Source organism: Aethina tumida, chromosome 5 (assembly GCF_024364675.1).
Source record: "Aethina tumida isolate Nest 87 chromosome 5, icAetTumi1.1, whole genome shotgun sequence".
NCBI lineage: Eukaryota > Metazoa > Arthropoda > Insecta > Coleoptera > Nitidulidae > Aethina > Aethina tumida.
This window is the reverse complement of record NC_065439.1, coordinates 15,981,296-16,007,968: the sequence shown is the minus strand read 5'-3', so window position 1 is coordinate 16,007,968 and position 26,673 is coordinate 15,981,296. Positions and strand designations below refer to the sequence as shown.

The window sequence follows — 26,673 nt, the reverse complement described above, 5'->3', positions numbered from 1 at the left end:
GAAAAAAAATGTTTTCAGCTAATTTTTCCCAATTTTCACACCAGTTTCGACGTTTAATTAAACACAAAAATTGAAAGAATCGTCCTGTCCACGCGGTCAAGAAACCGCGTGGCGTCCACGCGTGCGCACACGTGTCGCACAAACCGATTGGATAACTGCAGGTCCGGATAGGTAGTATCTCGGCGTGTGAATGAAAATCGCCGGCGAAGCGACAGTGCGATCCAAAACGTGCCGCCACAATCATCTCTCCAGCTCGAGTTTCTGAGCTCCTGAAACGCGACTTTTCCAAAAAAAGACACTCAAGAAAGAAGCAACAAAGAAATAATTCCCGGTCGACAACTCAACGATTTTCGTTATTATGTACCGCGGGGTTGAATAAGTTTGTGCTCCGTTGTCCGTTTTTCCGGGTAGTTTCGACGCTCGGTAAAATGTAACTGTGCGTCATCGTTCAACAGTCGAGCGAAGATGACAGCCGAACAGAAGGAAGTAAGTGAAATCAGAGAGGATTGTTCGAATAATATTAAAACGTTATTTTCAGTGACCAATAAATTATAAAACGATTTTCTTGGCTATGCGAACAAGAAAACAGGGGCGAGAAAGCACTCGAAAACTTTAGGTGTTTAACGTTGCATTAATGTCCGAAAGCGAACACTAAAAACTTGCGAGATAATGCGAAGTCGTGCAACTTTAACTCTATCCGGAGCCGGTTAAATATTAATTGCACCCTTGACACTTCAATCTCAGCCCTAAAACTAACACTAGCAACGAAACAAGATAATATTATGACACCTTTGTTTCAATTGTTCTTGCTTTCTTTTCCTTCCTGCATTTTATTGTTGCAAGAAAATGGCGAATGGGACGTTTGACCTTTTTCCAACGTAAATAAAGTTAAGCCGTGATATTACGAAAGTTTTCCTTATAGTTGCCTCGTGAACAAGGAAAACGTGTTACATCTAAATTGATTGAAGTTTCAGCCATGTTATTATATTATTTTACCAAATACAAAAATTATTCAGGGGGTTCGAATGTTTTGATTTAATCGTGGAAAAACTATATATATCTCACGCACCGGGACAAACTTGTTTGAGTCGATTCTTGTAATTTTTTTTAGAACGAACAAATGGAATTGTGTGTTCCGAGTAGGCCGACTAAATACCGAGTGATTGAAATGTATCGTGTCAAATTTGTCATACGAGTAATTTTAAAAATAGGCTAAACATCCTGAATTCCAACTATTTAGTGATAAAATTAGCCGCATTATCAGTGTTTGTACATTTTTTCGACAACACTTAAAAATTAATGGGTGCTGATTTAAATAAGTGATAAAATGACAAAAACATACACTCCTGCACAAAAGTTGGGAAACTCTGAAATTGAAATAATTTATTATCCGAATAATTAATAAACATTGAATGATTTAAATAACATCACAGACCTATCTCCCGTATAAGGATTAAAAAATACTTCTAGAAATTGTATTTACTTTTACGAAGATAATATAAAGTAAAATAGAATTTTTTACAAAATTAATTTTTTATTTGGAAATAAGTTTGGAAACCTTATTAAATAATTTCATTTTCAAATAATAAACCAAAAACAAATAGAAGCATTAATATTTTGTTGTATAATTATTAGCTTGTATGACTAATGCCCATCATTGGACCTATAACATAACCTAAGCAAACCTAACCTAACCTAAACTAGTTAATAAAAAATAATAATTTTCATTATTTTAAAGTTTTAATTGTGTTTATATGATAATACTAAAATATAGCTTTTTTCATTATAATACAATTAGTATATACATAAATTTTTCTCTCTTTGTCGTGCATCCATCTCTTACAACATCCAGACACGAAGAGCATTTTTGGCACTGTATAATACTTTTCTGTGCTTTAAATTTTTAATTTTATGTATAGTAACTCACAATTAAAATATTTAATTTTTTTTATTCTTTTTACATAAAAAACTTGTTCACAATTTGTTTAATCATTTTTGTTGAATGTGTATTACTTCAATTTAATCCAACCTAATGTAACACATTCCAACCTAACCTAATCCATTTTAACCTAACCTAATTAGTGAATTTATTTTTTCTTCATTTAAAATTATCGAATTTTATTATATTTTTTCTTTTAGTTTTAAAATATTTTTTTAGATTTATGATTAGTTTGTTAATACATAATATTTAATCATTTTAATTGCATCTATCATATTTTTATTTTTCAAACATAATTACCACTTTTTTGATATTCTGGTTATTAATTTAATTGATATATTATATGTTTAAGGGAAAAAACATTAATTCAACTTACCTAACCTAACTAAATTAACCTAACCTAAAATATTATTTTTGTTAAAATGCTTATTAATATATTTGATATTAATTTAACACAAACAACTAACCCAAGTAACCTAACTAAAATGAACCTAATCTAAACTAACATTTCTTGTTTTTATATACTTAAAATTCAATATAGAAAATTCATTTTTATTAAGATATTTCTGAATTTTAATATTTATTAGTTCATAGTTATGCTTCAATAGTTTGATATTTTATATATATTGAATAATATCTGTTGAACAAATAAAGTATTTAAGTATATCACACATAAAGTAGTAGTTTTTTGTACATTAAATTTATGTGTTAACTCACAATTAAAATATTTATCCTTTGTACATAAATCCTTTGTACATAAAAAACGTGTTTAATCAATTTTGTTGAGTGAGTACTATTTCAATCCAATCTAACCTAATGTAACACATTCCAACCTAACCTAACCTAATCTATTTCAACCTAACCTAACCTAATCCATTTCAACCTAACCTAATTAGTGAATTTATTGAATTCTTCATTTAAAATTACCAAATTTTATTATATTTTTACCTTTAGTTTTAAAATATTTTTTTTAGATTTATTATTAGTTTTTTAATACATAATATATCATTTTAATTGCATCTATCATATTACATTTTTTTATTTTAATTCATAATTACTACTTTTTGATATTGTTAATATTTTATTTATTAATTTAATTGATATTTTTAAAGGAAAAAAGCATTAATTTAACGTTAAGTAAATTAACCTAACCAAAAATATTATTTTTGTTAAAATGTGTATTAATATATTTGATATTTGCTTAATTTCTGCTACACAAACAAGTAACGTAACTAAATTTAACCTAATCTAAACTAACTTTTCTTGTTTTTATATACTTAAAATTCAATATAGAAAATTAATTTTTATTGAGATATTTCTTAATTTTAATATTTTTTAATTCAGACTTATACTTAATTTGTTTGATATTTTATATATGTATTGATTAATATCTGCTGTAGGAATAAAGTACTAAGCAATTATTTAATTAAAACTAATTTATTATAATTTTTATTATTTAAGTATGCCACACATAAAATAGTAGTTTTTTTTCCAATTTATACATAATTTAATAATAATAATATTTTATATTGTGTGGTGCCATATATAATATAATATACAGAGCGCTTATTTTAATATTATGTTTTATAACTATTGTATATTTGCATTTTCAACAATTACATCATAGGGTTTCCAAACTTTTGTCCAGGAGTGTAGTTAAATACTCCGCTTAATAACCACAAAAAACTAATAAAAAGAATAAATTTATTAAGATAAAATATATTTATTTGCTCCAAATACACACTGAAAAGCTTTGACTTAATAATTTATAGTTTTGTGCAATACAGTTGGTTATTTAAACGTCACCTAAATTCAATAAATACAAAACAAACAGTCTTTGATAGTTTACTAGTTTCCCAACTAAAAAGCATTAATGGACTGATCGTGTTTACTTAGTTTTGAGCCACAATATTTATTTATTTATAGGAGATTTTTGCTACAGACCGACAAACTTTATTAGACCATAACCTACATTAATAATTAATTTCTTACAAAATATCTTATTTATCAGTTGCACACGCCATTAGTTAGTCATGTATTTTTTTTTAATTTACATACTATCTATATAATTTAAAATTAATTTATGGTACATTTTTTTCTCTCTCGAACCGTAACACGCAAACTTCCATATAAAGAAGTACCGATACGTGTCGTAACACTAATTCAATCTATTCTCAAATTATTTGGACAGGTTAAGTACGACTACAAATTAAGTAATATATTTTTTTTTTTTTCGTCGAATTAATCACACCGGTCCGATTTGAATAATTCGACGGTACGAATGAAAATGCGCTTTTGTTGCGGTATCATTTTCTATGAATACCAAATGTAAAAAATATGTCCAATTTGCATTCGTGTGTTTCGGGGGCTTAGCGACTGGAAACGTGGCCGGAATTCGGGAATGATCGTTTCATATTATGTTAGATATAACGGTGGGTACACGTTTACAATTATCGCTCTCTCGTTCATTGTCGCTTAGTTTTATCAATTTCGGGGCGAATGGTTTAGAAAAAAAATGAAATTAGATTCTTTATTATATCTTACAAAAAATAATTTTAAAATAAACCAATTTTATTTATTTTTTATTCAATCAATTAATCTTGGCAGTGGTGTTAAAAAGTTAACGTTGGGCAATAAGGCTTAGCTAAAGCAGATTTGAATTAATATATAAAATATTTTATAATAAAGTTCTATTATTACAAAACTATAAATAGCAGGTTCAAAGAAAAACATTTGTTCATTTAAATAAATTAAATTAAAAAATATTTAAAATATTTAATTTAAATTACAAAAAATGATATACTTAATTTAAAATTAATTAATTTGTAATAAAATATTCAATTCAAAATATTTAATTTAAATTAATTTCAAGTCAAAAAGAAAAATTAAAATTCAAAAAATAACGTAATTTAATGTAAATTAAAATAATTAATTTAAATTAAAAAATAAATAAAAATATTTAATCTAAATTAAAAATAAAATATTAATTTTAAAATTATATAGATAATATAATATTAAAAAAAAAATAATTTAAATATATTAGTTTTTTAAAATTTTAATTAATTTTTTAAATATTATATTATCTATATAATTTTAAAATTAATATTTTATTTTTAATTTAGATTAAATATTTTTATTTATTTTTTAATTTAAATTAATTGTTTTAATTTTGAAGTTAAAAAAAATATTAACCTATTTATATTTATATAAATATTAAATATAACATAATTTAAAATTAATTAATTTAGAATAAAATATTCAATTCAAAATATTTAATTTAAATTAATTTCAAGTCAAAAAGAAAAATTAAAATTCAAAAAATAACGTAATTTAATGTAAATTAAAACAATTAATTTAAATTAAAAAATAAATAAAAATATTTAATCTAAATTAAAAATAAAATATTAATTTTAAAATTATATAGATTATATAATATTTTAAAAAAATTAATTTAAATTTTAAAAAACTAATATATTTAGTTTAAAATTAAAAAAAAATATATTAACATATTCAATTTAAACTAATTTAAGTAAAAAATATTTAATTTAAAAAGTATTTAAAATATTTAATTAAATATTAATTAAGTAATGAAATATATAATTTAAATTAAAAATAAATTTAAATATTTAATTAAAATTAAAAAATAACCTATTTAATTTAATATGTCAAACAAAAAAATATAAAAATAAGGTTTTATTATGAACGAAAAAAAAATTGTCATTTAAAAAAATAAATCAAAAGTATTTAAAATATTTAATTTAAAATTAATTATATGATAAAATACATAATTTAAATTTAATTCAAAAGTCAAAAAATATATATTTAACATAAAATTTTAAAAATAAAAAAATCAACATTTGTTAATTCGAATAAAATTAAATTATAAACAAATTTAAATATTAATAAATTAAAAAAATTAATAAATTAAAAATATAGTATATTTAATTTAAATTAATGTAAGCCAAAAAATATAATTTAATATAAAATTTAAAAAATAATAAGGTTCTATTATAAAAGAAAACACAACATTTGTTAATTTAAATACATTTAAATTAAAAAGTATTTAAAATACTTTATATTTTAAATTAAATAAATAATGAAATATATATTTTACATTAAAAATAAATTTAAATATTTAATCTAAATTTACAATTAAATGAATAATAAAATATAATTTAAATTAACAGTAAAATTAAATAATTAATAAAATATGTAATTTAAATTAATTTACCTTAAAAAGAAATTAAAAAAATAAAATATTTAATTTAAAATTAAATAAATAATAAAATATATAATTTAAATTAATTTAAGCAATACATAAAATTTAAACAATAGTAAAGTTCTATTATTAACGGAAAACAATCCACAAATCAATATCAAAATAAAAATTAAATAAATAATAAAATATTTATTTTAAATTAATTGTTTAATTAAATTTAAATTAATTAATTAATTTAAAGTAAAAAAAATATTAAAATATCATATACATTATGAAAGTATTTAAAATATGAATTTAAAATTAAATAATTCATAAAAAATTTAGTTTACATTAAAAATAAATTTAAATATTTAAACTAAATTAAGAAAATAAATTAATTAATTTAAAATTAAATAATTAATAAAATATGTAATTTAAATTAAAAAAAACTTCTTTAAAAACGTATAATGTGCAATCAATGATACTTACTTGACATCAAAAATTGTATGATTCTGTAAGTAATTTAAAATTTAGAACAATTTTTTTACCACTATCGTTTACGGGGGTGGACTGTTTGTAGTTGATTTTCATTTTTATTTATTTTAACATAGTTTTCATGGTTGGAGGTTTCTGTGTAATTCCTAAAAAGTGTCTGTCAATTACTTAAGTTATTTTGGTTACTTACAATAAGATGATACTTAAGTTATTAAAAAATTGCCGAAAAACAGGTCTTGTTCTATCTTCCATCAGTTGGCCAATTAAAAGATGGCACGTGTAAAATTTATAAGGAACAATACAATTTTATTGTTGAAACTTCTGAAAATTTCAAACAACTTGATAAACTTATGTTCCACATAAACCGAAACGCTCGAGCCCCTTATCATAATTGAACGACCAAATAGCGTTTATCACATTTTACCATACATAAAAACGATCAACAAACTTGACAGTGACTTCGAAAAAACGCTATTTTCGTTTAGTTTTTAACTGTGTCAATGATATAGTGTAAAAGAGGATAAGTAGGCGGCACAATATTACCTGCCATGTTAACTAAATTATATGGTTATGGCCTGGTCTATTGTGCCGTTCGTAATTTATAGGAAACAAGCTCTGATATGACATATCGCGAAATGGTCTGGTAATTTTAAATTATTGCAATAAACACCTATTATTGTGCGACACATAAATTACTCTATAATTGGGACCGCGTCGTTTTTAATGTTATAATCAAGGTGCGTTAGTTTTAATTGAAACGACGCATGATGAAATGATCCGAAGATATATTGGACAAAGTTGCGGGTCAAACGCGTCCTGTCGTACATCATTATCGAATAGATAAGGAGATTTATGATAATGCGATTTTTTTGAAACAAAAAACGTGCCCGTCTAAAAATAATACCCTTTGATCTCCTCAATTTTTTATCCCAGAGGATAGGAAGATATAAAAATGGCAATTTTTAACATCAAAATGTTTCAGGTTATTCACTATATTGAAACAAGAGACAAGATTCAATATAATGATGATTTGATTTAATTAGATATTAACAAAAATTAATGTGACTGACATTTACAATAACAAACCACCTAAATATACATGATACATTTTATGAAACAAACATTAAATCCTAGTTAATCAATTTGTACTTCTCCAAAATGTGATACTTCTCATACAACGCGGTGAGAAGTTCTCGACATTCCACGACGCACTGCTGCAAAATCTCCTCGTTGTCCTTTAACCCCGCAAGAACATACTTAGCTTGATGGTACTTGTTCTCAACCGCCTTCACTGCCTTGTCCCACTCATTCAACTCTATTAATTTAATACTCAGCTTCTCATGCAGCTTCCCGTTGGTTGAATTGAGTTTATTGATGAAATTCTCGTAGTTTTTCATGATGTCGTGGAAATCTTTCCCATCCAGAACATCCATCGACTCTAGAGGAACTTCCATGTTGTTCTCTTTGATCATGAATCTCAGCGAGAAGTTGCGAGTCATCACTTCCTCCAATTCCTGTTCCAGCTCCATGATCTTGTCTTTGTTGGCGAGATGTTCGGGCTTCTTTGTTTGGGCCGTCTTGAAAATCTTTAAATAAAACGAGGGTCAGTGTTAAGGTTATTGTAAATGTCTGAAATTACCGAGAAAAAGTCCATTTTCTAAAGACGTTTGTGTAACTGCCAATTGATGTGATGTGTCATATGTCAATGTTTATTATTGTCTGCGAACTAATTTTGTTGCTGGCATCAATCAATAACGAAATTAAAATAATTGCAAATAAATTCACGTGTGCCGTACACAAATTTTACATCAAAGGCCTCCGTATCCAATAAATCAAAAGCCCAATAAACAAAACGAATTGAGATCGGCTGCAAAATCAACAGACACAATATATCTCAGTCATCGGACTTGTAATTATTGAACAATGAACACGTTTCACATACGTTAATTTGTCTTGTTTATTTATGCGCCGATGAATAGGTGCTGATTGACGGGACGTCTTTATTCCATTCGTGGACCTATTACAATTTTTTTTTATTTAGCATGTCTAGGACGAACGAAACGGCGTGTGAAAATGTCGACACGTATTTTACATTTTTATTGTTTTCGGGCTCCACGATAAGAATTCTTAATAAATTCATTTTATTTACTACTATGTCTCTTTAACAGTCATTTATGTCTCTTTTAGTGTGACTGAACAGTGATTTAGAACTGGAGGGAACAAAATTGAAGCGGTGGAAATCATTCATGAAATTTCTCTTCTTGCGAAAATGATCAATTTAAATATAATTATTCATGTAACAAAGCCAGTAAAACTTTCAAACTCAATGTAAATCAAACTTCAAAGACACATTAAGTACAACCAAAATCCTTCTCCTAATTTAAACAGTCATTATTAAGAAACTTACAATATTGGCTTCCCTTAATTAAAACCGACAAGACTTGCCAACAAATCACCATCATAAATAACAATCCGCCAATAAAATTAACTTATTCCCCCAAAACTAATCGAATCGAATGTAAGAACCCGTTTGAAAACAAACACCGTCCCGATTTTTTATCCTTACAAATCCAACTCGATTAATATTTCAGCTTTCAGCATCCAATCGTGAATACTCCTTTTATTCAGGAATTGAATGACCGTTAACGATCTGTTGGGGAATTGTTGATGCCTTGGGTCCCATTATCCCGTTACGTAACCGTCCTGCAAAAGGCACGAGAATTAGGCCAATAAAAACGGTTTTGCATAAGAAAATCCGACAGGAAAACTACCGAACGTGTTTTGGCACCATGCTGGAATGTTTATTGGTGGGCTTATTAAGGTCAAGAACTATTAATGATGGTCACTCAATCAAAACAATATTTACCGAAACGGTTTAAGTGATTTTCCGATTGGTTTCCTCGTGGAAACAATTAGGTCAATACTGGAAATTCTCAAGATGCTTTTTGGCCGAAATGTGTGTTTGGGAACGTTTACGTATGTAAATCAAGTGTCCGTTGCAGGAAAAATAATTAGAACAATCTAAAGCAAACGGGTTTTTGCATGTTAAAATTCATCGTTCGTCCCCGAGGTGAAATACCCTCATATATCACTTTAAGGGTGGAATTAACGAGTCCGCGATTTATGCTGAAGTTATTGTTCAGATTAAAAATTTTTAACTTATATTTACAGTTGAAAAGAATTATATATGCTTTATGAGCTTTGAATCCAGTATTAACTATTTGTGCCTAGTTTGACTTTTCGTCTCCTCTCTTCTCTCTTGTTTTTTTTTCTTCTTTCCCTACTCTTCTCTTCTTTTCTCTTCCCTTCTCTTCTCTTCTCTTCTCTGTTCTCTTCTCTTATATATGCTTTATGTGCTTTGAATCCAGTATTAACTATTTGTGTCTAGTTTGACTTTTCGTCTTCTCTCTTCTCTCTTGTTTTTTTCTTCTTTCCCTACTCTTCTCTTCTTTTCTCTTCCCTTCTCTTCTCTTCTCTTCTCTTCTCTCCTCTTGCCTCCTCTTCTGTTCTCTTCCCTCCTCTTCCCTTCCCCTCCCTGTCCTTTCATTCTCTTCCATTCTCTCTTCTTTCACCTCTTCTCTTTTCTCTTCCCTCTTCACTTCTCACATCTCTTCCCATCTATTTTCTTCTCTTTTTTTTCTCTTTTGGTCTCTCTCCTTCCTTACTCAACCTTCTCTTTCTTCGGTTCCTTGTTTTCTCTTCTCGCCATTACTTTTTTCTTTTTATCTTTATTGCCTTTCTTTCTCTTGTCTTACTTTTCTTTTTTCTTGTGTTTTATTATTATATTTCATCAGTTTATGAGCCAATTAAATAAATTAGGACGTGTAAAACAGTTATAAGGAACAATACAATTTTCTCTTTCTCTCTTGTCTTCTCTTACCTTAAATTACTCCTCTTCTACCCCTTACCTGCCCTTTCCTCTCCTTTTCTTCCATTCTCTTCTCTTCTCTTCTCTTCTCTTCTCTTCTCTTCTCTTCTCTTCTCTTCTCTTCTCTTCTCTTCTCTTCTCTTCTCTTCTCTTCTCTTCTCTTCTCTTCTCTTCTCTTCTCTTCCTCTTCTCTTCTCTTCTCTTCTCTTCTCTTCTCTTCTCTTCTCTTCTCTTCTCTTCTCTTCTCTTCTCTTCTCTTCTCTTCTCTTCTCTTCTCTTCTCTTCTCTTCTCTTCTCTTCTCTTCTCTTCTCTTCTCTTCTCTTCTCTTCTCTTCTCTTCTCTTCTCTTCTCTTCTCTTCTCTTCTCTTTCTTCTCTTCTCTTCTCATCTCTTCTCTTTCCTACGTTTCACATCACTTCCCATCTATTTTCTTCCCTTCTATTCTCTTCCCTTCTATCCTCTTCCTCCCACAACCTTCTCTTTCTACTGTTCATTCTCTTCTCTTCTTGCGCTTACTTCTCCTCACATCTCTCTTTTGCCTATCTTTCTCTTGTCTTTTTTTTCTTTTCCTTTTTCTTCTGTTTTCTTCTTCTTCTCTTCCTTCCTCTTTTTGCTCTTGATGCAAGAGCTCCACTTTTATTATGATGTATACACTTTCCACATTATTCCTTTCCTTTTCAGTACTCTTTCTTTATTTCCTCTGTTCTTTTCTTGTCCCATTAATAAAGTGACTGATATCAACTTGCGAATGTTTTCCAGGTGGACGTAAAGATTCCGGATTGAGCGACCGAAACCTATCAAATAAAAACGATGACATGATCTCAACAATCGTGTCCCTAACAACGACATCGACGGCGTTCAATGCGACCCCCCTGTTCCTGGACGCGGACACCACCTCCCCCAATTTCCTCTACACCCCCACGTCCGATCTGCTGTACAATGACACGAACGCGACCAACGTCACCGACCACGGTCCGCCCGTCTTCCCCAGCTACATCCGGACGACCTCCATAGTGTTCTGTGTCATTATCATGTGTCTGGGTGTCGTCGGTAACGTGATGGTGCCGATTGTGATATTCAAGACGAAGGATATGCGCAACAGTACCAACATTTTCCTGGTGAACTTGAGCGTCGCCGACCTGATGGTGCTGCTGGTCTGCACGCCGACCGTCCTGGTCGAGGTCAACTCCAAGCCCGAGACCTGGGTGCTTGGACGAGAAATGTGTAAGTATTATTTTTTGTATTTCACATGTGTAATGCACGTTGAAAATGATTGATGGAGCAGTAATGGACTGTCAACTGTGATATTAACCAACGCGTTCAATTATACGTCGACGTCTCCCCTCCCGATGAATCTGCTTTAATTAAATACCACGCATTGACTGAAACGCCGCAAATTGCAAGAATCCCCGAGACAAATAGAATTTGATAACGGAAAACATGTTGAGGACGGCCCTTTTGATGGCATTAGCCCGAAACGTAAGAAGATCAACGTTTGTGCGGAGTAAAATGTTGACTGATAGCTTCAGTCGGATGTAATTGAGATGTTGAGGGGTTTATTTTCGTCTAAACCGTTTGCCAACATAATTTATTTATGTTTTATGCTGTCGGTAATGGGGCAAAATAATAAAATAGTGACCTGAATGACAATTGGGTGTGAGAACGTCATAAATATCGACCTGGCTACTTTTTCCTTGTTTTTGTTTTTCCATTACAATTATTTTAATTCGGACGTTAGAAATTAATGGGGTTGAAATTAATGCGGAACTTTTAATTGGATTTGTCCGGCTAAATTATGATAGTTTCATCTGATAAGATTTATAAAAAATATCAGATGCGAAGCCGCAATAAAAAACGGAAGTGTGAACTTTTCTTATTTTACCCTGCAAACTTTTTGCGTCGGCGATTTTTGAGGGAAACTTCAGGATATTAAATTACAGATTGTGACTAGAATTCTTAAAGTATTCAGTGTCACATTTCAGGCAAAAATATGATTAATTTCATGTTGAAAATTCTTCGTTTAATTTTATCTAATCATTGGATTATTTTGTGTTTATCTGGATTTATGTGTTTATTTTGAATATATGTTACTCTTAATAATAATAATAATTTATTAATGTGATCATAATACGGATCATAACTCAAATCCCCCCATTCAAAATTTAAAAAAGGCTCGCAACATCATAAATTGCCGTGTGGTGAATTTATGGCACAGATTAAGTTTAATTTATACACTCGTAACATCAGGAAATATTAACATATAATTCAGTCCAATTTTCTTGGTCCTAAAATTATGAAAATGTGACACAATGTTTATCAAATAAACTCATTAAATCCGTCCTTTTGTTATTTTATGTCCGCCCAACGACGTCGATGTTCCTTTCCGTCTTTCCCCTCCGAGTATGTCCACATTATTAAATTAATTAACGTGTCAGTGGTTAATTCCAAAAATACCCGAATATAAATACATATTTAATGCGTGTTTATCTGGTTATTTTTTTATGTGAATCCACGTAAAGTGGGTGGCTGAAACCACATTTGTAGGCGAGAGTGTCTCATCTCGCTTGTAAAATATTCTGAATATGGCCCCAAGAATTGTCTCCTCGTTAAATAAATGTTTGAAATCGATGTCGTGTGCCCGCAAAAACGATAATCTTAATATTTTATATATTTTTTTTGAACATAGAACGAGAGCTCGACGAGAAATATGTTTTAAGGTAGGATGAGGCATTCGTTATTCCGTCGGTTTTATGGCTCGGCTAATTTAATGATACATGTGTTTCTGGAAGATCACTCGGACAAATCAATTCGGCACGTAATTCATTCCTCTGACGAAAATACACGTTTTGCACGTCGAAATGTTGAGAAAAAAAATTAAAATTGGCAGTTATAGAGACTGCCGATAGAAGTGAGAACTTGGAACTTTTAGTATTAAAATTTGAAATTTAATAATGTTGAATTAAAATTATCTTTCATATATATTGACACTTCGATCAACAATTATATGCATATTTATGTTTTTTTTTTTATTATAATATATTATGGGCTGTACAAGATCATGACAAAATATAAATACAATTCAATTGAAATAACAATTAATATACAATCATATTATTTATGTATAGTATTTGTATTTACTTAAATTTCAATGTACTTGACATTTAACATTATTTTAATTGTTTGCATCATTGTCATCATTAATTTCAACAATACTCAGACTTGTTGTATTTTCAAATATTTTATTTTGTTCTAAAAAGATACAATAGGCTTATGGTAATTAAAGTAAGAAATGAAAATGTTTGATTCAAATTTATCTAAGTATCGCGTAAAAATGTCATCAATTGCCGTTTTATGTTTTGTTGTCCTGAGTTTTCAATCATTGGACATATTTAAATAAATTTTTCACTAAATTCATTCAATTTCACTTATAAGATATACACAGCACTATACGTCAACTGTACAGCTACAGATATACTGGTATAAGCATGTCGGTGACGCGAACGCACGAGATTTCACCCTTCCAAAAATTGTCTAAGACGCACTGCGCGTGCGCCAGTCATGAGCATGTCAATGTCGCGAACGCATACTATTTTCCTACCAAAAGTGTCCAACGCAGCTAAAAAAGTTTCCACTTCTAAAAATACATTAAATCTATTATTATTTGTTAGGAAAGTCTAATTTTGTTGTTGTTGTTTTACTTTTGCTTAATAAACATCCCTCCTTCAATTGTAATTGGAACCAAAATATGTACAATCGGTCACTTAATTTCAATATTGATCTTGAACGATTATTTGGGAAATTTACCTTCTAACTGAAGAGCAATTACAATACTTATTGCTAGTTATAAGTGAATACAGAAAAAAATTGTCAAATTGTAGTAAAAGTATGTTAGTGTAACGAAATATACTACTTTGATTATAATAAACAATCAATTTTTTTAGTAAAAATCTATTTATTTAAATAAAATGCTTAATTTTAAGCAGTAAAATAAATTTATTTAATAAAATTTTTAGTTTTCAGCATATAACTTATGATCTGTAAAAAATATCAAAAACTTTTTTGGAGATAAATTATAGGAAATTGAATTCTCTACAAAAAATGTCACATAAAATTTTCCCATAAAGTTGATGGTTGCGTCAGAAAATGAGAAAAATGTCAAAATTTTAAGTCAATCCAACATGTCATGTTAAATAACTTTTGAAAAAATGAATATATCAAAAAACTGTAAGAAACATTTTTTGTAGAGCGTTAAATTTTCGATAAAAATATGTTTCGATAATTTTGAAATATTATTGCTAACGAGAGTTAAAAGGTTTCAAAATCCAAGAGAACACCGTTCCCGTGTTATTTAAATGGGAAATTAAAATTTACGATATATAATATAATATTAAGAGCTGTAACTTTCACACACAGATATATATATATATATAAATCCATTACTTTTCCACGACATTGGAGGTGATTTTTTCCTTGAAAGTACATCAGAAATAAATATGATCCTGAAAATTTTGAATATTTCTATATAGAGATTCGTTTCAGACCGCATCCTCCTCTATGAACCCTCCACTTTCAAAACAGTTCTTAAGGTCTATTTTTCGGGTACCTCTTCACCGGTAGACACATAGTTTGTTTGTCTAGTTACCAGTCAAATCAACAACTTTTTTCTTTTGTCTGAATTTATTAACAAAAGAAGGACGAGCATGTCGGTGACGTGAACCCATAAGATTTTCCCCTACCAAAATGTGCCCAACGCGGCTAAAGAAGTTTTCACTTCAAAAATCTTGAGACAACGGCAAAGTTTAACCCACATTTGTGCAAGCACAACATTTCTACTACAAAAGCTTTCATTAAAAGTGTCTCTTTAAAGTTCCATTACATGTGCACATCGTTTCGCCATTTGCGACACTTGCGTTTAAAAATAAAAATCTCTTGTTTTATTTTCGTCCCTAGGAAATTGATTTAGCCAGACGACGTTAGCGGGTAAACTTTTCACATCGGACAAACAAACAGATAAATCAAACCGAGGAACTTCGTGTGTGTGTGTGTGTGTGTGTGTGTAGCAATTTGTTTAACAAAACAAAACGAAAAAAAAAAATGAAAACCTAAAAACGGTTATCTTGAGATTAAAAAACCAACGCGACGTCATAAATCCGAAAAATTTATTCCGCCGCCGAAACAACGAGTGAAAGTAGCGGGGCCGACGTTTATCTAGTCGACCATAACTTTATCGGGAAACAATGTAAGTGCAAAAAGAATGCGAGAAAACACACGAAAAACGATTCTCGGGACCGTCGTCGTCGTCGTCGAAACGAGAAATATTTCCGAGACCTCTCATTTTTTTTTTCTCTTACTTCTTCGGACCGCGACCGCCGATGCAACAATTTGCCACACGGTCCCCGGCCACCATTTTCAATAACAAAGGACGCATAACTCTCGCTTAAAAGAACCCATAAATTCGGGTTTATTATTTAGGTTGTTGGGTTTTTTTTTCGTTCGTTCGTTCATCGATGGGCCATCGGTGGTGGAGCGTACTGTTAGTCGGAATGTTGTTCCGACAACCGTGCTTACTCCGTCGTCTTTTCCTCGATTATCGGGGTACATCAATTATGTATCGATGGCAACAAAAACAACGAATATGTTGTACGATTAATTTATTTTGTTGTGTAACATATTTGGCAACAGACATAATTGGTTTCTGTTAATTGTTTTTCAACTAACAAAAATGCCACAGAACTAACATTGGGTTTTATTCCATCACTGAAATAGTATAGGTATTACCAATATTGTCAGACCAGATGTGGCAGTGAAATTAAAATTTTAACAAGGGGAAATAACTTTTTAAACGTAATTGGGTGTTTCAAAACTAAGGTAAATAAATCGATTATTTACTAAATGTCTCTTGCTTATTATGATTATTTAATCATTGGGCGAATTGGAACTGTGAAAAAAATTGTACCTACTAAAAATTTGTTTGAAAAAAAAAATATGAAGTGGATAATTCGAATGTCAAAAAACATCAAATTTTATCGTCAACTAAAATTAAAGTCAACCTAGAGAAAATGTTACTTGCTGACGTTAGTTCAAGGCTGTGAGTGAGAAGATGGATAAACCCAAACCTACAAGAAAAACCCTGGTTTCTGCTAAAAATGTAGAAGTCCAATATTGACTTGTTTAAAGTCATATTTATTGAATTACAGAACACTTGGGACTACTAACTTTTAGTAACGAGACTAAATTTACATTATTTACTTTAAAATGATGGTTCTGATTAAGTTAAACATCTTACAGGGACAGAACTACACAAAAATTTCGTTATAAGTACAATGTAACATAGGGGTGGTTCAATTCTTTTGGCCTAAGCCTACTTGACTGATTTATGTACAGAGATACATTAAACAACAATTTGCTTCCATATTTTGAAGAAATGATACCCTTAATAAAATATGTATCAAGCCTCCAACACTATAGAAAACATGAGGGATTAAATGACACAGAAGAATGTATACAGTATAAAAAGAGTTTGTTCCATCTTAATCCTGAGAGACATCATTTACAATAGAGACAATAAGTCTCCCACTATAGAACAGATTTCTATTGTCTCTGTCATGCATGATGTCTCTCTCTTAATTCAGACGGGTCAAACGCTTTTCCTACTGTATAACATTTTATAGAATAAAAATAAATTAGTTTTTATAATATTTTATGAAACAGCAGTTATGTTATTTTAGCAATCCACATTAAATAAAAAAGTTATGGTTAAAACATATATAATTTAAAAAAGTTACTATAATTATGACTACTACTCTATGTATATTTTTATTAATAATACGTTTTTCTTTCAAATTTTAATAAAATTAGAAAAAAAATTTTTGGAAAATTCCAAGGAAAATCCCTAATTTCGCACATACATGACACTGTGATTCACTTAACTTCTTCATTAGAAGTGTATATAGAATTGAAAAAGGTAAAAATTTTAAGAAATTATGTCTGTAAAGCTACTAATTTTGATATAGAAAAGTTCATTTTTGGCATACAGGTTAACTAATAACCATTCTTTAAGGAACCTTTATTATTACTCCCAAATTTTATATAGGGTGTTCGTTATTTACGTATAAATTTGAGCAACTTAAAACATCAATTAATAACTGTTATTTTCGATAGATGTATATTTTAGTATAGTTATATTCAATAATAAAAATTTTTTGACATTAACATTTGCTATAGATAAAAAGAATATTAACAGAAATTTTATCAAAAATATAATGTAATGTCAGATACAAAAGTAACGCCATTCTTGGCACACTTTGAAAATAAAATTATTTTTATTATTATTATTATTATTATTCACAACAAAAGGTAAATTTATGTAATTTGTTTAAATTTTTGTATAATTTATTGTGTGTGTATAAATAGAGTCGATGTCAACCAATTTGGGACACCTAATACAACCAATAATCAAAATAATGATAATAATTGTCTTTAGTAAAAATTAATATCTCATTCAACACTTTTCAACCAATTAACAAGCTATAAAATAACTTGTAACAACAATTGTGTTGTAAATTAATGTCGACGTTACGAGGCTGAGGACACAATTTATAACAATTAACATGTTTCCATTAATTAACTTGATTTGGTGCTATCCATTATGACATAAATATCGATTGTTGTGATGTTATCGCAAAAACGTTTCGCCAAAAAAATACTGATAAAAATCCAACGCAATTCACCATATACGGCTGTAGATACGGAAATTTTTTGCCGACGCTTATTTTATGGATACGCTTTATGAGATAAGTTAGGGCAGAAATTATAATCTAAATGTGTTTTATAGGTAAATTAAACCGAACTTGTTTTCGTCCTGTTTGAGTTATTAGTTTTGAACAACGTGACAACGTTCTTTAATTTGGAGGAAGTCGAAGAAAAATGAAACGAGACACCGCTGACGTTCATTTATAGCCAGAATTTGTTTTATTAAGCTGTTGCAAATGTTAATTTTTTCCAAAGGAAATTAAACCTAAAAAATTTCCTGCTGTTCATATTCTTAAGTTATTTTCTGATCTTGATGAAGAATACAGTAGTAAATGTTAATGTGAACTGTTAAAATAATGTTAATTTACTAAGGTTGTTGTTTTTTTAGCCTATAAAATATGTACACTCCTGGACAAAAGTTTGGAAACCCTAAAATTGAATTGGTTATTATTCGAATAGTTAATAAACAACAAACGATTTAAGTAAAATTACTGTATCTCCTGTATGTAAAAAAAATAATTTTTTTTTCAAAAATTAAATTTTTTTAATTTGGACATAAGTTTGGAAACCTTATTAAATAATTTAATTTTCGAATAATAAACCAAAAATAAATAAAAGCATTAATATTTTGTTGCATAATTATCAGCTTGTATGACTGCTGCCCACCATAACCTAAACAAATCTAACCTAACCTAAACAAGTTAATAAAAAATAATTAATTTGCTTTATTTCAAAGTTTTAATTCTGTTTGTATGATAATACTAAAATATATCTATAATATAATAGGTGTTTTAAATTTTTAATTTTATGTATAGTAACTCACAATTAAAATACTTAATTTTTTTGATTTTTTGTTCATAAAAAACTAGAGTAGTACTTCAATCAAACCAAATCTAATGTAACACTATCTAACCTAACTTAAGCTAATTCTTTTCAACCTAACCTAACCTAACCTAACCTAACCTAATTCTATTCAATTTAACCTAGTTAGAGAATTTATTTAATTCATTTAAAATGATCGAATTTTATTATATTTTTACCTTTAGTTTTAAAATATTTTAATTTAGATTTAGGCTTAGTTTGAATTTAATCATTTCAATTGCCTCTATCACATCACATTTTTTATTTCAATTCATAATTACCACGTTTTTTCTTGATATTCTTAATAATTTGTTTATTAATTTAATTAACCTACCTAACCTAAATAAATTAACCTAACCTAAAATCTTATTTTTGTGTTTATTAATATATTTGACATACATATTAATATTTTGTTGATAATTATCAGCTTATATGATTACTGCCCACCAATGTACCAATAACATAACCTGAACAAACCTAACCTAACCTGTTTAGGTTGTTTAGGTTTAGCCAGTTTGGTTAATAAAAAATAAAAAATAATTTTCATTATTATAAAGTTTTAATTGTGTTTGTATTATAATACTAAAATATAGCTTTTTGTCGTTATCCTATAATATAATTAGTATATACACTTCAGTTTAGGGTTTTAAATTTTTAAATTTATGTATAATAACTTACAATTAAAATATTTAATTTTTTGATTCTTTGTATATAAAACTTTATTTAAACATTTTTGTTGAGTGAGTAATAGTTCAATCCAACTTAAGCTAATGTAACACATTTTAACCTAACCTAACCTAACCTAACCTAACCTAACCTAACCTAATTCATTTCAACCTAACCTAGTTAGTGAATTTATTTAATTCTTCATTTAAAACTATTGAATTTTATTATATTTTTACCTTTAATTTTAAAATATTATATTTTATATTTATGCTTAGTTGTTAAAAAATTTAATCATATTACAATTTTTTTATTTCAATTCATAATTACCACGTTTCTTTTTCTTGATATTCTTAATAATTTGTTTATTAATTTAATTGATATATTATATATTTAAAGAAAAAAGTATTAATCTAAGCTGCCTAACCTAACTAACTTAACTTCTGCAAACAACTAACCTAAGTAACCTAAATAAAATGAATACAATCTAAACTAACTTTTCTTGTTTTTATATTTCTTCTAAAGGAATGCATCATTATTAATCTAATTAATATTTTGTTGCATAATTATCAGCTTATATGACTGCTGCAGACCTTTTGTTCAAGGAGTAAACCAATTATCTGGTATCTGGTCTCTTCCGAAGGTATTAAATTGTATTTAAAATTAAATTAAATATTATAATAAACAAAAGTAAATAATCGATTGAATCGACACGAATCATTGAAATACTATAAAGTACCTCAATTTTGCCCAAAAAGAAAGTTAAGCAGTTCATTAAAATGTAAAATTAAATTGAGTTAATATTTTTAATACATTTTAATAAGCCATAATTATGGCTACTACTGTAAGTAAAATTTATAGAAAAAGTTCTCAGAAAAACAGTCACAGAAGTTAATAAATTGGTTAGCTTGTTAGCAATTTTTCAGCCAGTCCAACAAAACATGTGCACTTTTGCTTTGACGATTTATGATTATGTCGTCGAAAAGCAATGTCTTTAAAATACCAGCAAACAATATTATGTACCATTGTGTGTACGTTGGCCATAAAAGTGCACGCTTATCCAATCGGTTGAAGGAAGTGGACCGCTTTACCCTTTTAGTTAGCAACGGACATGTTCAACCATCGCTATCTATCGCTTTCAATTCCAATGTACCAATTAGTCCTTCTCTTGTCAGATTCCAAACCAAACACGAATGTTTTTTCACTCGTTGAACAGCTGAAAAATACTACGGCGACCCTTTTAAAGAACCCAATTGTCGTTTTAAATGCGACTTGATCCTTTAAAAACGTTAGTTTTTACGACGGTAAAGATGTTATCTAAGTGCCAAAAATCTACGAGACGTCTGGAACTTTCGCTGGTTAACGACCCAACAAACACATTGCATTTTATCCCACTTTTCAATTAACTTTATTAAACAAACCGATTGTTTTAGTGTCGAACTTTGATTGTAACAGCAGTTCAAACGGCCATAAAGCCTAGAAAGTCGCAACTAATAAAGGAGAGTGCATTCCTGTGCGACGTCGTGTATAGTTGAAAAATTCAAATTACCAAACCGAACCATATACGGCCTCTTGCGTCACTTTGCAGTTATTAAAAACACTTTTCGTAGGGTCCAAACACCTAACTAACGAGTCAAGGTGGACATTCCCAAAACGGTACGAAATCACCGCAAGGCCGGACTGGCTACCTGAAAATCACAACACGCAAACATAAATCGCCGACATGGAACACAGTAGGAGAGTGTCGTAGGATTTAGCCGTATTGGCCGGTGCCCAAAACAATCAACAAATGATAAACTACATCTGCGCGTCCGCCACAGACCCTATTAATAATTTTTTAAACGAATTAATAGCCCAACCGAAATTACCGTGGCCGCTTCAAAATTCCCAAGTGTATTTTTAGCGTTTTAGACAATGGCACAAGGTAGGTCAGTGGCGGCACATCCTTGGATGTCACTTCCAATTGTTTTAAATAAACGGAAACAATGCCGGATTGTTGTTTTGTGGATGGCGCGGACCATTGCCAGAACGCAACAACAACATATATTTTAAATAAAACGGAGGAAAAAATATAGTATGTGCAGTTTAATAGAAAAATGTTAAAATGTAATTTAAATTTAACTAATGAAGGAAAAAGTAAATGATAGTCATGCCATATTCAAACAATTTATAAAACAATATATCTTAATTAAAAAAAAAAATAATGTTGGCAGTTATAAAGACTACCGTGAAAACTTGGAACTTTTAGTATTAAAATTTGAAATTTCATAATGTTTAAATTAAATTTATCAACATCAATCTGGTTTTCGCATCTATTGACACTCCGAGCAACAATTTTATGCATTTTTATATGGTTTTTTATTATTTAAATATATTACGAGCTGTACAAGATCATGACAAAGTATAAACACAATTCAATTGATATAATAATTAATATAAAATCAGATTATTTATGAATAGTATTTGTATTTACTGAAATTTCAATGTACTTAATTTTTAACATTATTTTAATTGTTTGCATCATTGTCACATTAACATTAGACTTTTTGTACTTTCAATTATTTCATTTTGTTCTAACAAAGATTCAATAGGCTTATGGTAACTAAAGTAAGAAATGAAAATGTTTGATTCAAATTTATCTAAGTATCGCGTAAAAGCGGAATCGATTGTCGTTTTATGTTTTGTAGTACTGAGTTTTCGATCATTGCACATATTTAAATAAACTTTTCACTAAATCCATTCAATTTCACTTATAAGATATACACAGCACTGTAAGTCTACTGTATAGCTACAGATATACTGGTATAAGCATGTCGGTGACGCGAACGCACGAGATTCCACCCATCCAAAAAGTATCTGCGCGTGCGCGAGGCATGAGCATGCCAATGACGCGAACGCATAATATTTTCCTACCAAAAAGTGCCTAACGCAGCTAAAGAAGTTTTCACTTCTAAAAGTACATTAAATCTATTATTATTTGTTAGGAAAGTCTAATTTTCAGTTTATACACTTTTGTTGAAGATATAAAAAAACTAGTATATTTTACTTTTGCTTAATAAACATCCTTCCTTCGATTGTAATTGGTACCAAAATATGTACAACTGGTCACTTGATTTCAATGCTGATTTTGAACGATTATTTGGGAAATTTACCTTCTAAACTTACCCCCCACGATATTTGGTATATATATATTAGACTGTTTCAAAAAAATCGACAATTGTTGGAAATAGTAAAAAAAATACTGTGAAAGTTACAGCTCCTAATATTAATACACGGGAACGGTGTTCTCTTGGATTTTGAAATTTCTTAACTTTCGTTAGAGATAATATTTCAAAATGATCAAAACAGATTTTTATAGAAAATTTAACGCTCTACAAAAAATGTCTCTTATAGTTTTTTGATATATTTATTTTTTCAAAAGTTATTTAACATTAAAGTTGAATTGATTTAAAATTTTGACATTTTTCTCATTTTCTGACGCAACCATCAACTTTATGGGAAAATTTTATATGACATTTTTTGTAGAGAATTCAATTTCCTATAATTTGTCTCTGAAAAGTTTGATATTTTTTACACATCATAAGTTACCTGCTGAAAACTAAAAATTTTATTAAATAAATGTTATTTTACTGCTTAAAATTAAACATTTTATTTAAATAAATAGATTTTTAACCTATGAGTCACGCTCGTTGTATGGCTAAGGCAATTTATTGTCAAAAAATATTTATTTTTAGAGACGAATTCAAACTCAGTACTCGTGAAAAAAATAATCTTCGAGTCATTATTACGAATTATATAAAAGTATGGTTTTCTTCGCCTTCTGCTATTCTTGCTCCAAATCATGATCTTACATTTTTGCAAAAATTAATCCGATACGAAACCATTAATTCTAAAATTTCAAAAGTTGCTACTGAAAAAATGATTAATCATCTGTGGTACTTAACTGAAAAGCTATGTATAATTTCTTTGTTCGATGATGAGAAAAGTTGAAGTGAAAAAAAAAAATTATTGTAAGTATGAAGTGTCGGAAAGAAAAGAAAGTTAAAGCAAGGAAATTTGAAGTTGAAAAAGATAATCTGAATGCACTCTTAGACAAAGATATGAGTGATTTTGTGTCGATAAATTCTATATCTATTTTCAAAGATTTTGATTTACCTTACGACTTCATTGATAAAGATGTAAATTCTTGGACTAATGATGAAAGTTTTGAAGAATGTGTGCAATTTTTTACGAAATTAACGGTCGTAAATGATGTGCCGGAGTGTGGTGTTGCATTGATTGAACAATACAATAAGTGTTTCACGATAAATGAAGAGTAATTACAATACTTATTGTTAGTTATAAGTAAATACAGAAAAAAATTGCCAAATTGTAGTAAAAGTCTATTAGTGTAATGATATATTCTACTTTGATTATAATAAACAATCAATTTTTTTAGTAAAAATCTATTTATTTAAATAAAATGCTTAATTTTAAGCAGTAAAATAACATTTATTTAATAAAATTTTTAGTTTTCAGCAGGTAACTTATGATCTGTAAAAAATATCAAAAACTTTTTCGGAGATAAATTATAGGAAATTGAATTCTCTACAAAAAATGTCATATAAAATTTTCCCATAAAGTTGATGGTTGCGTCAGAAAATGAGAAAAATGTCAAAACTTTAAATCAATCCAACTTTAATGTTAAATAACTTTTGAAAAAATGAATATATCAAAAAACTGTAAGAGACATTTTTTGTAGAGCTTTAAATTTTCTATAAAAATCTGTTTTGATCATTTTGAAATATTATCTCTAACGAGAGTTAAAAATTTTCAAAATCCAAGAGAACGCCGTTCCCGTGTTATTTAAACGGGAAATTAAAATTTACGAAGCAGCATCTCTTAATATTAATATTAAGAGCTGTCACTTTCACAGTATTTTTTTTACCATTTCCAACAAGATTTTCGATATAAATAAGAAAAAAGATTTGTCGATTTTTTTAAACAGGCTAATAAACACAAATAAAGATGATCCTGAAAATTCATAATATAGAGATTCCTTTTAGACGGCATTCTCCTCTATGAACCCTCCTCTTTCAAAACAGTAATAGATATTAGCGTCAAACTCATTTCTGGCTTAGCTGGAGGCCTTTAACGAAACCATTGCATTAGTAAAATTTCAAAATGCTCTCAAATGTACAGCTGTAACTCACTCTCTAGTTCCACGATTTTATTCTTAAGGACTAGTTTTTGGGTACCTCTTGAAATGCCGGCAAACACATAGTTCGATGGTCTAGTAACCGAGGTTACCAGCCAAATCGACAACTTTTTCTTTTGTCTTAATTTATTAACAAAAGAAGGACGAGCATGTCGGTGACGCGAACCCATAAGATTTTCCCCTACTCCACACGGCTATAGAAGTTTTCAATTCAAGTCAATTATGTCTAGGTGTTGTGTTTTTTTACACGCAGTATAACTCTCCGGCGAAAATGCTGTACCTTCACACGTCCGTCGTTTTGGTCGTCGTTTTGGACATGACAAATTCCGTGTCCTTTTCAGGGGTACATATTAATTAATGTTAATACTTCCAAGCAGTCCATCGGATTAGATATTCCGTTTTTTTACGTGCGACTTGCATACAAACGACGGGTTTGGTAATAATCTGGCGTTTCGTTATGCAGGAAATAAGCTTTTTGTGATTAGATTGCGTTGCACAACGCATAATTGTGCACGTACATTTAATTAACATACTTAATGGACATTCTTGCATTGTTCGGATCGCTTCTTTTTCATTCGTTTCAACCGACAAATTTAGGTATCGATTACTTTCAGGAAAAAATATGCTTAATGCACTCGCACAGCAATATTAATGTCGACATTTACATCGTTTAGAGGCTTGCCGATTGATGAAAGCCAATTCAAGTGTCCGTTATTTATAGAGGAGATTTTCAGTTCCCAGTCGCCGGCTCGATTGCAGAAAACAAACGGCCGTTTCTCAAAGTCCTGCTAATGGATCCTCCGTTCGGTGTTGCAAATATTTATCGACGATTACGTGATTTAAATCCGTCGTTTTAATTGATCTGAAATTGGTTTTCTGTTGTCAATTACTAAGCCCTGAATCGTCGCAAAAATCAACTATCATTTTTCAGTTTCCTGCTGAAACATTCTAATGAAAGTGGGAAACTAAATTATGTAATTTATGTTGTTTTAAGATTTTAAAAATACTACATGTAAGCCATTTTAATAACAGTAATAATTATTCAAAATGTCGTATTTGAAGACTCAAGTCACTGAGTATGTTTGGCAAACTTCAAAGAAAAAAATGAATAGTTTAGAAACTGTTTACTCCAAATTTTATGTAAAGCATAAAAAAGTAAAAACATAGATGTGCAACTTAATACTACAAAGTTTTTTGTATTTTGAAAATAACAGAGTGTTTGCTAAACTTCAATGAAAAAAAAAATGAATAACTTAGAAACTGTTGACCCCAAATTTGATGTATAATATAAAAAGGTAAAAATATATGTCTCCAACCTGGCACAACAAAGTTTTTTGTATTTTGAAAATCGCGACTATGTTTTGCAAACTTCAAAAAGAAGAGAGTCACTGAATATGTTTAGTAAAATTCAAAAAGAAAAAAAAATGATTACCTCAGTATCTGTATACTCCAAATTTTATGTACAATATAAAACTGTAAAAACATAGGCCTCCAACTTGAAACAACAAAGTTTTTTGTATTTTGAGGGTCACTGAGTATGTTTGATAAACTTCAAAGAAAAAAACTAATAGTTCAGAAACAATTTACTCCAAATTTTATGTAAAATATAGAAATGTAAAAACATAGGTGTCCAACATGATACTATAAAGTTTCTTGTCTTTTGAAAGTCACTGAATATGTTGGACAAACTTCAAAGAAAC

General features: G+C 29.0%; 2 protein-coding genes across 3 annotated transcripts in view; one reads left to right on the top strand and one right to left on the bottom strand.

The window, feature by feature from the left end:
• Nucleotides 1-216: 216 nt before the first annotated feature.
• Nucleotides 217-26,673, top strand: part of LOC109601572 (growth hormone secretagogue receptor type 1) — a 95,712-nt gene continuing 69,255 nt past the window's right edge. For both annotated transcript variants that reach the window (XM_049967641.1, XM_049967640.1), the window contains exons 1-2: nt 217-486; nt 11,260-11,724. In XM_049967641.1, coding sequence (XP_049823598.1) covers nt 11,316-11,724 — 409 coding nt within the window. In that variant the 5' untranslated portion in view covers nt 217-486; nt 11,260-11,315. The remainder of the gene's footprint in view (nt 487-11,259; nt 11,725-26,673) is intronic.
• Nucleotides 7,664-8,433, bottom strand: LOC109601581 (uncharacterized). Its single transcript, XM_020017823.2, has 2 exons — nt 8,272-8,433; nt 7,664-8,218 (listed from the first exon to the last, which is right to left on the bottom strand). The coding sequence occupies exons 1-2, from the start codon at nt 8,284-8,286 to the stop codon at nt 7,763-7,765; spliced, it is 471 nt and encodes a 156-aa protein (XP_019873382.1). The 5' UTR covers nt 8,287-8,433; the 3' UTR covers nt 7,664-7,762.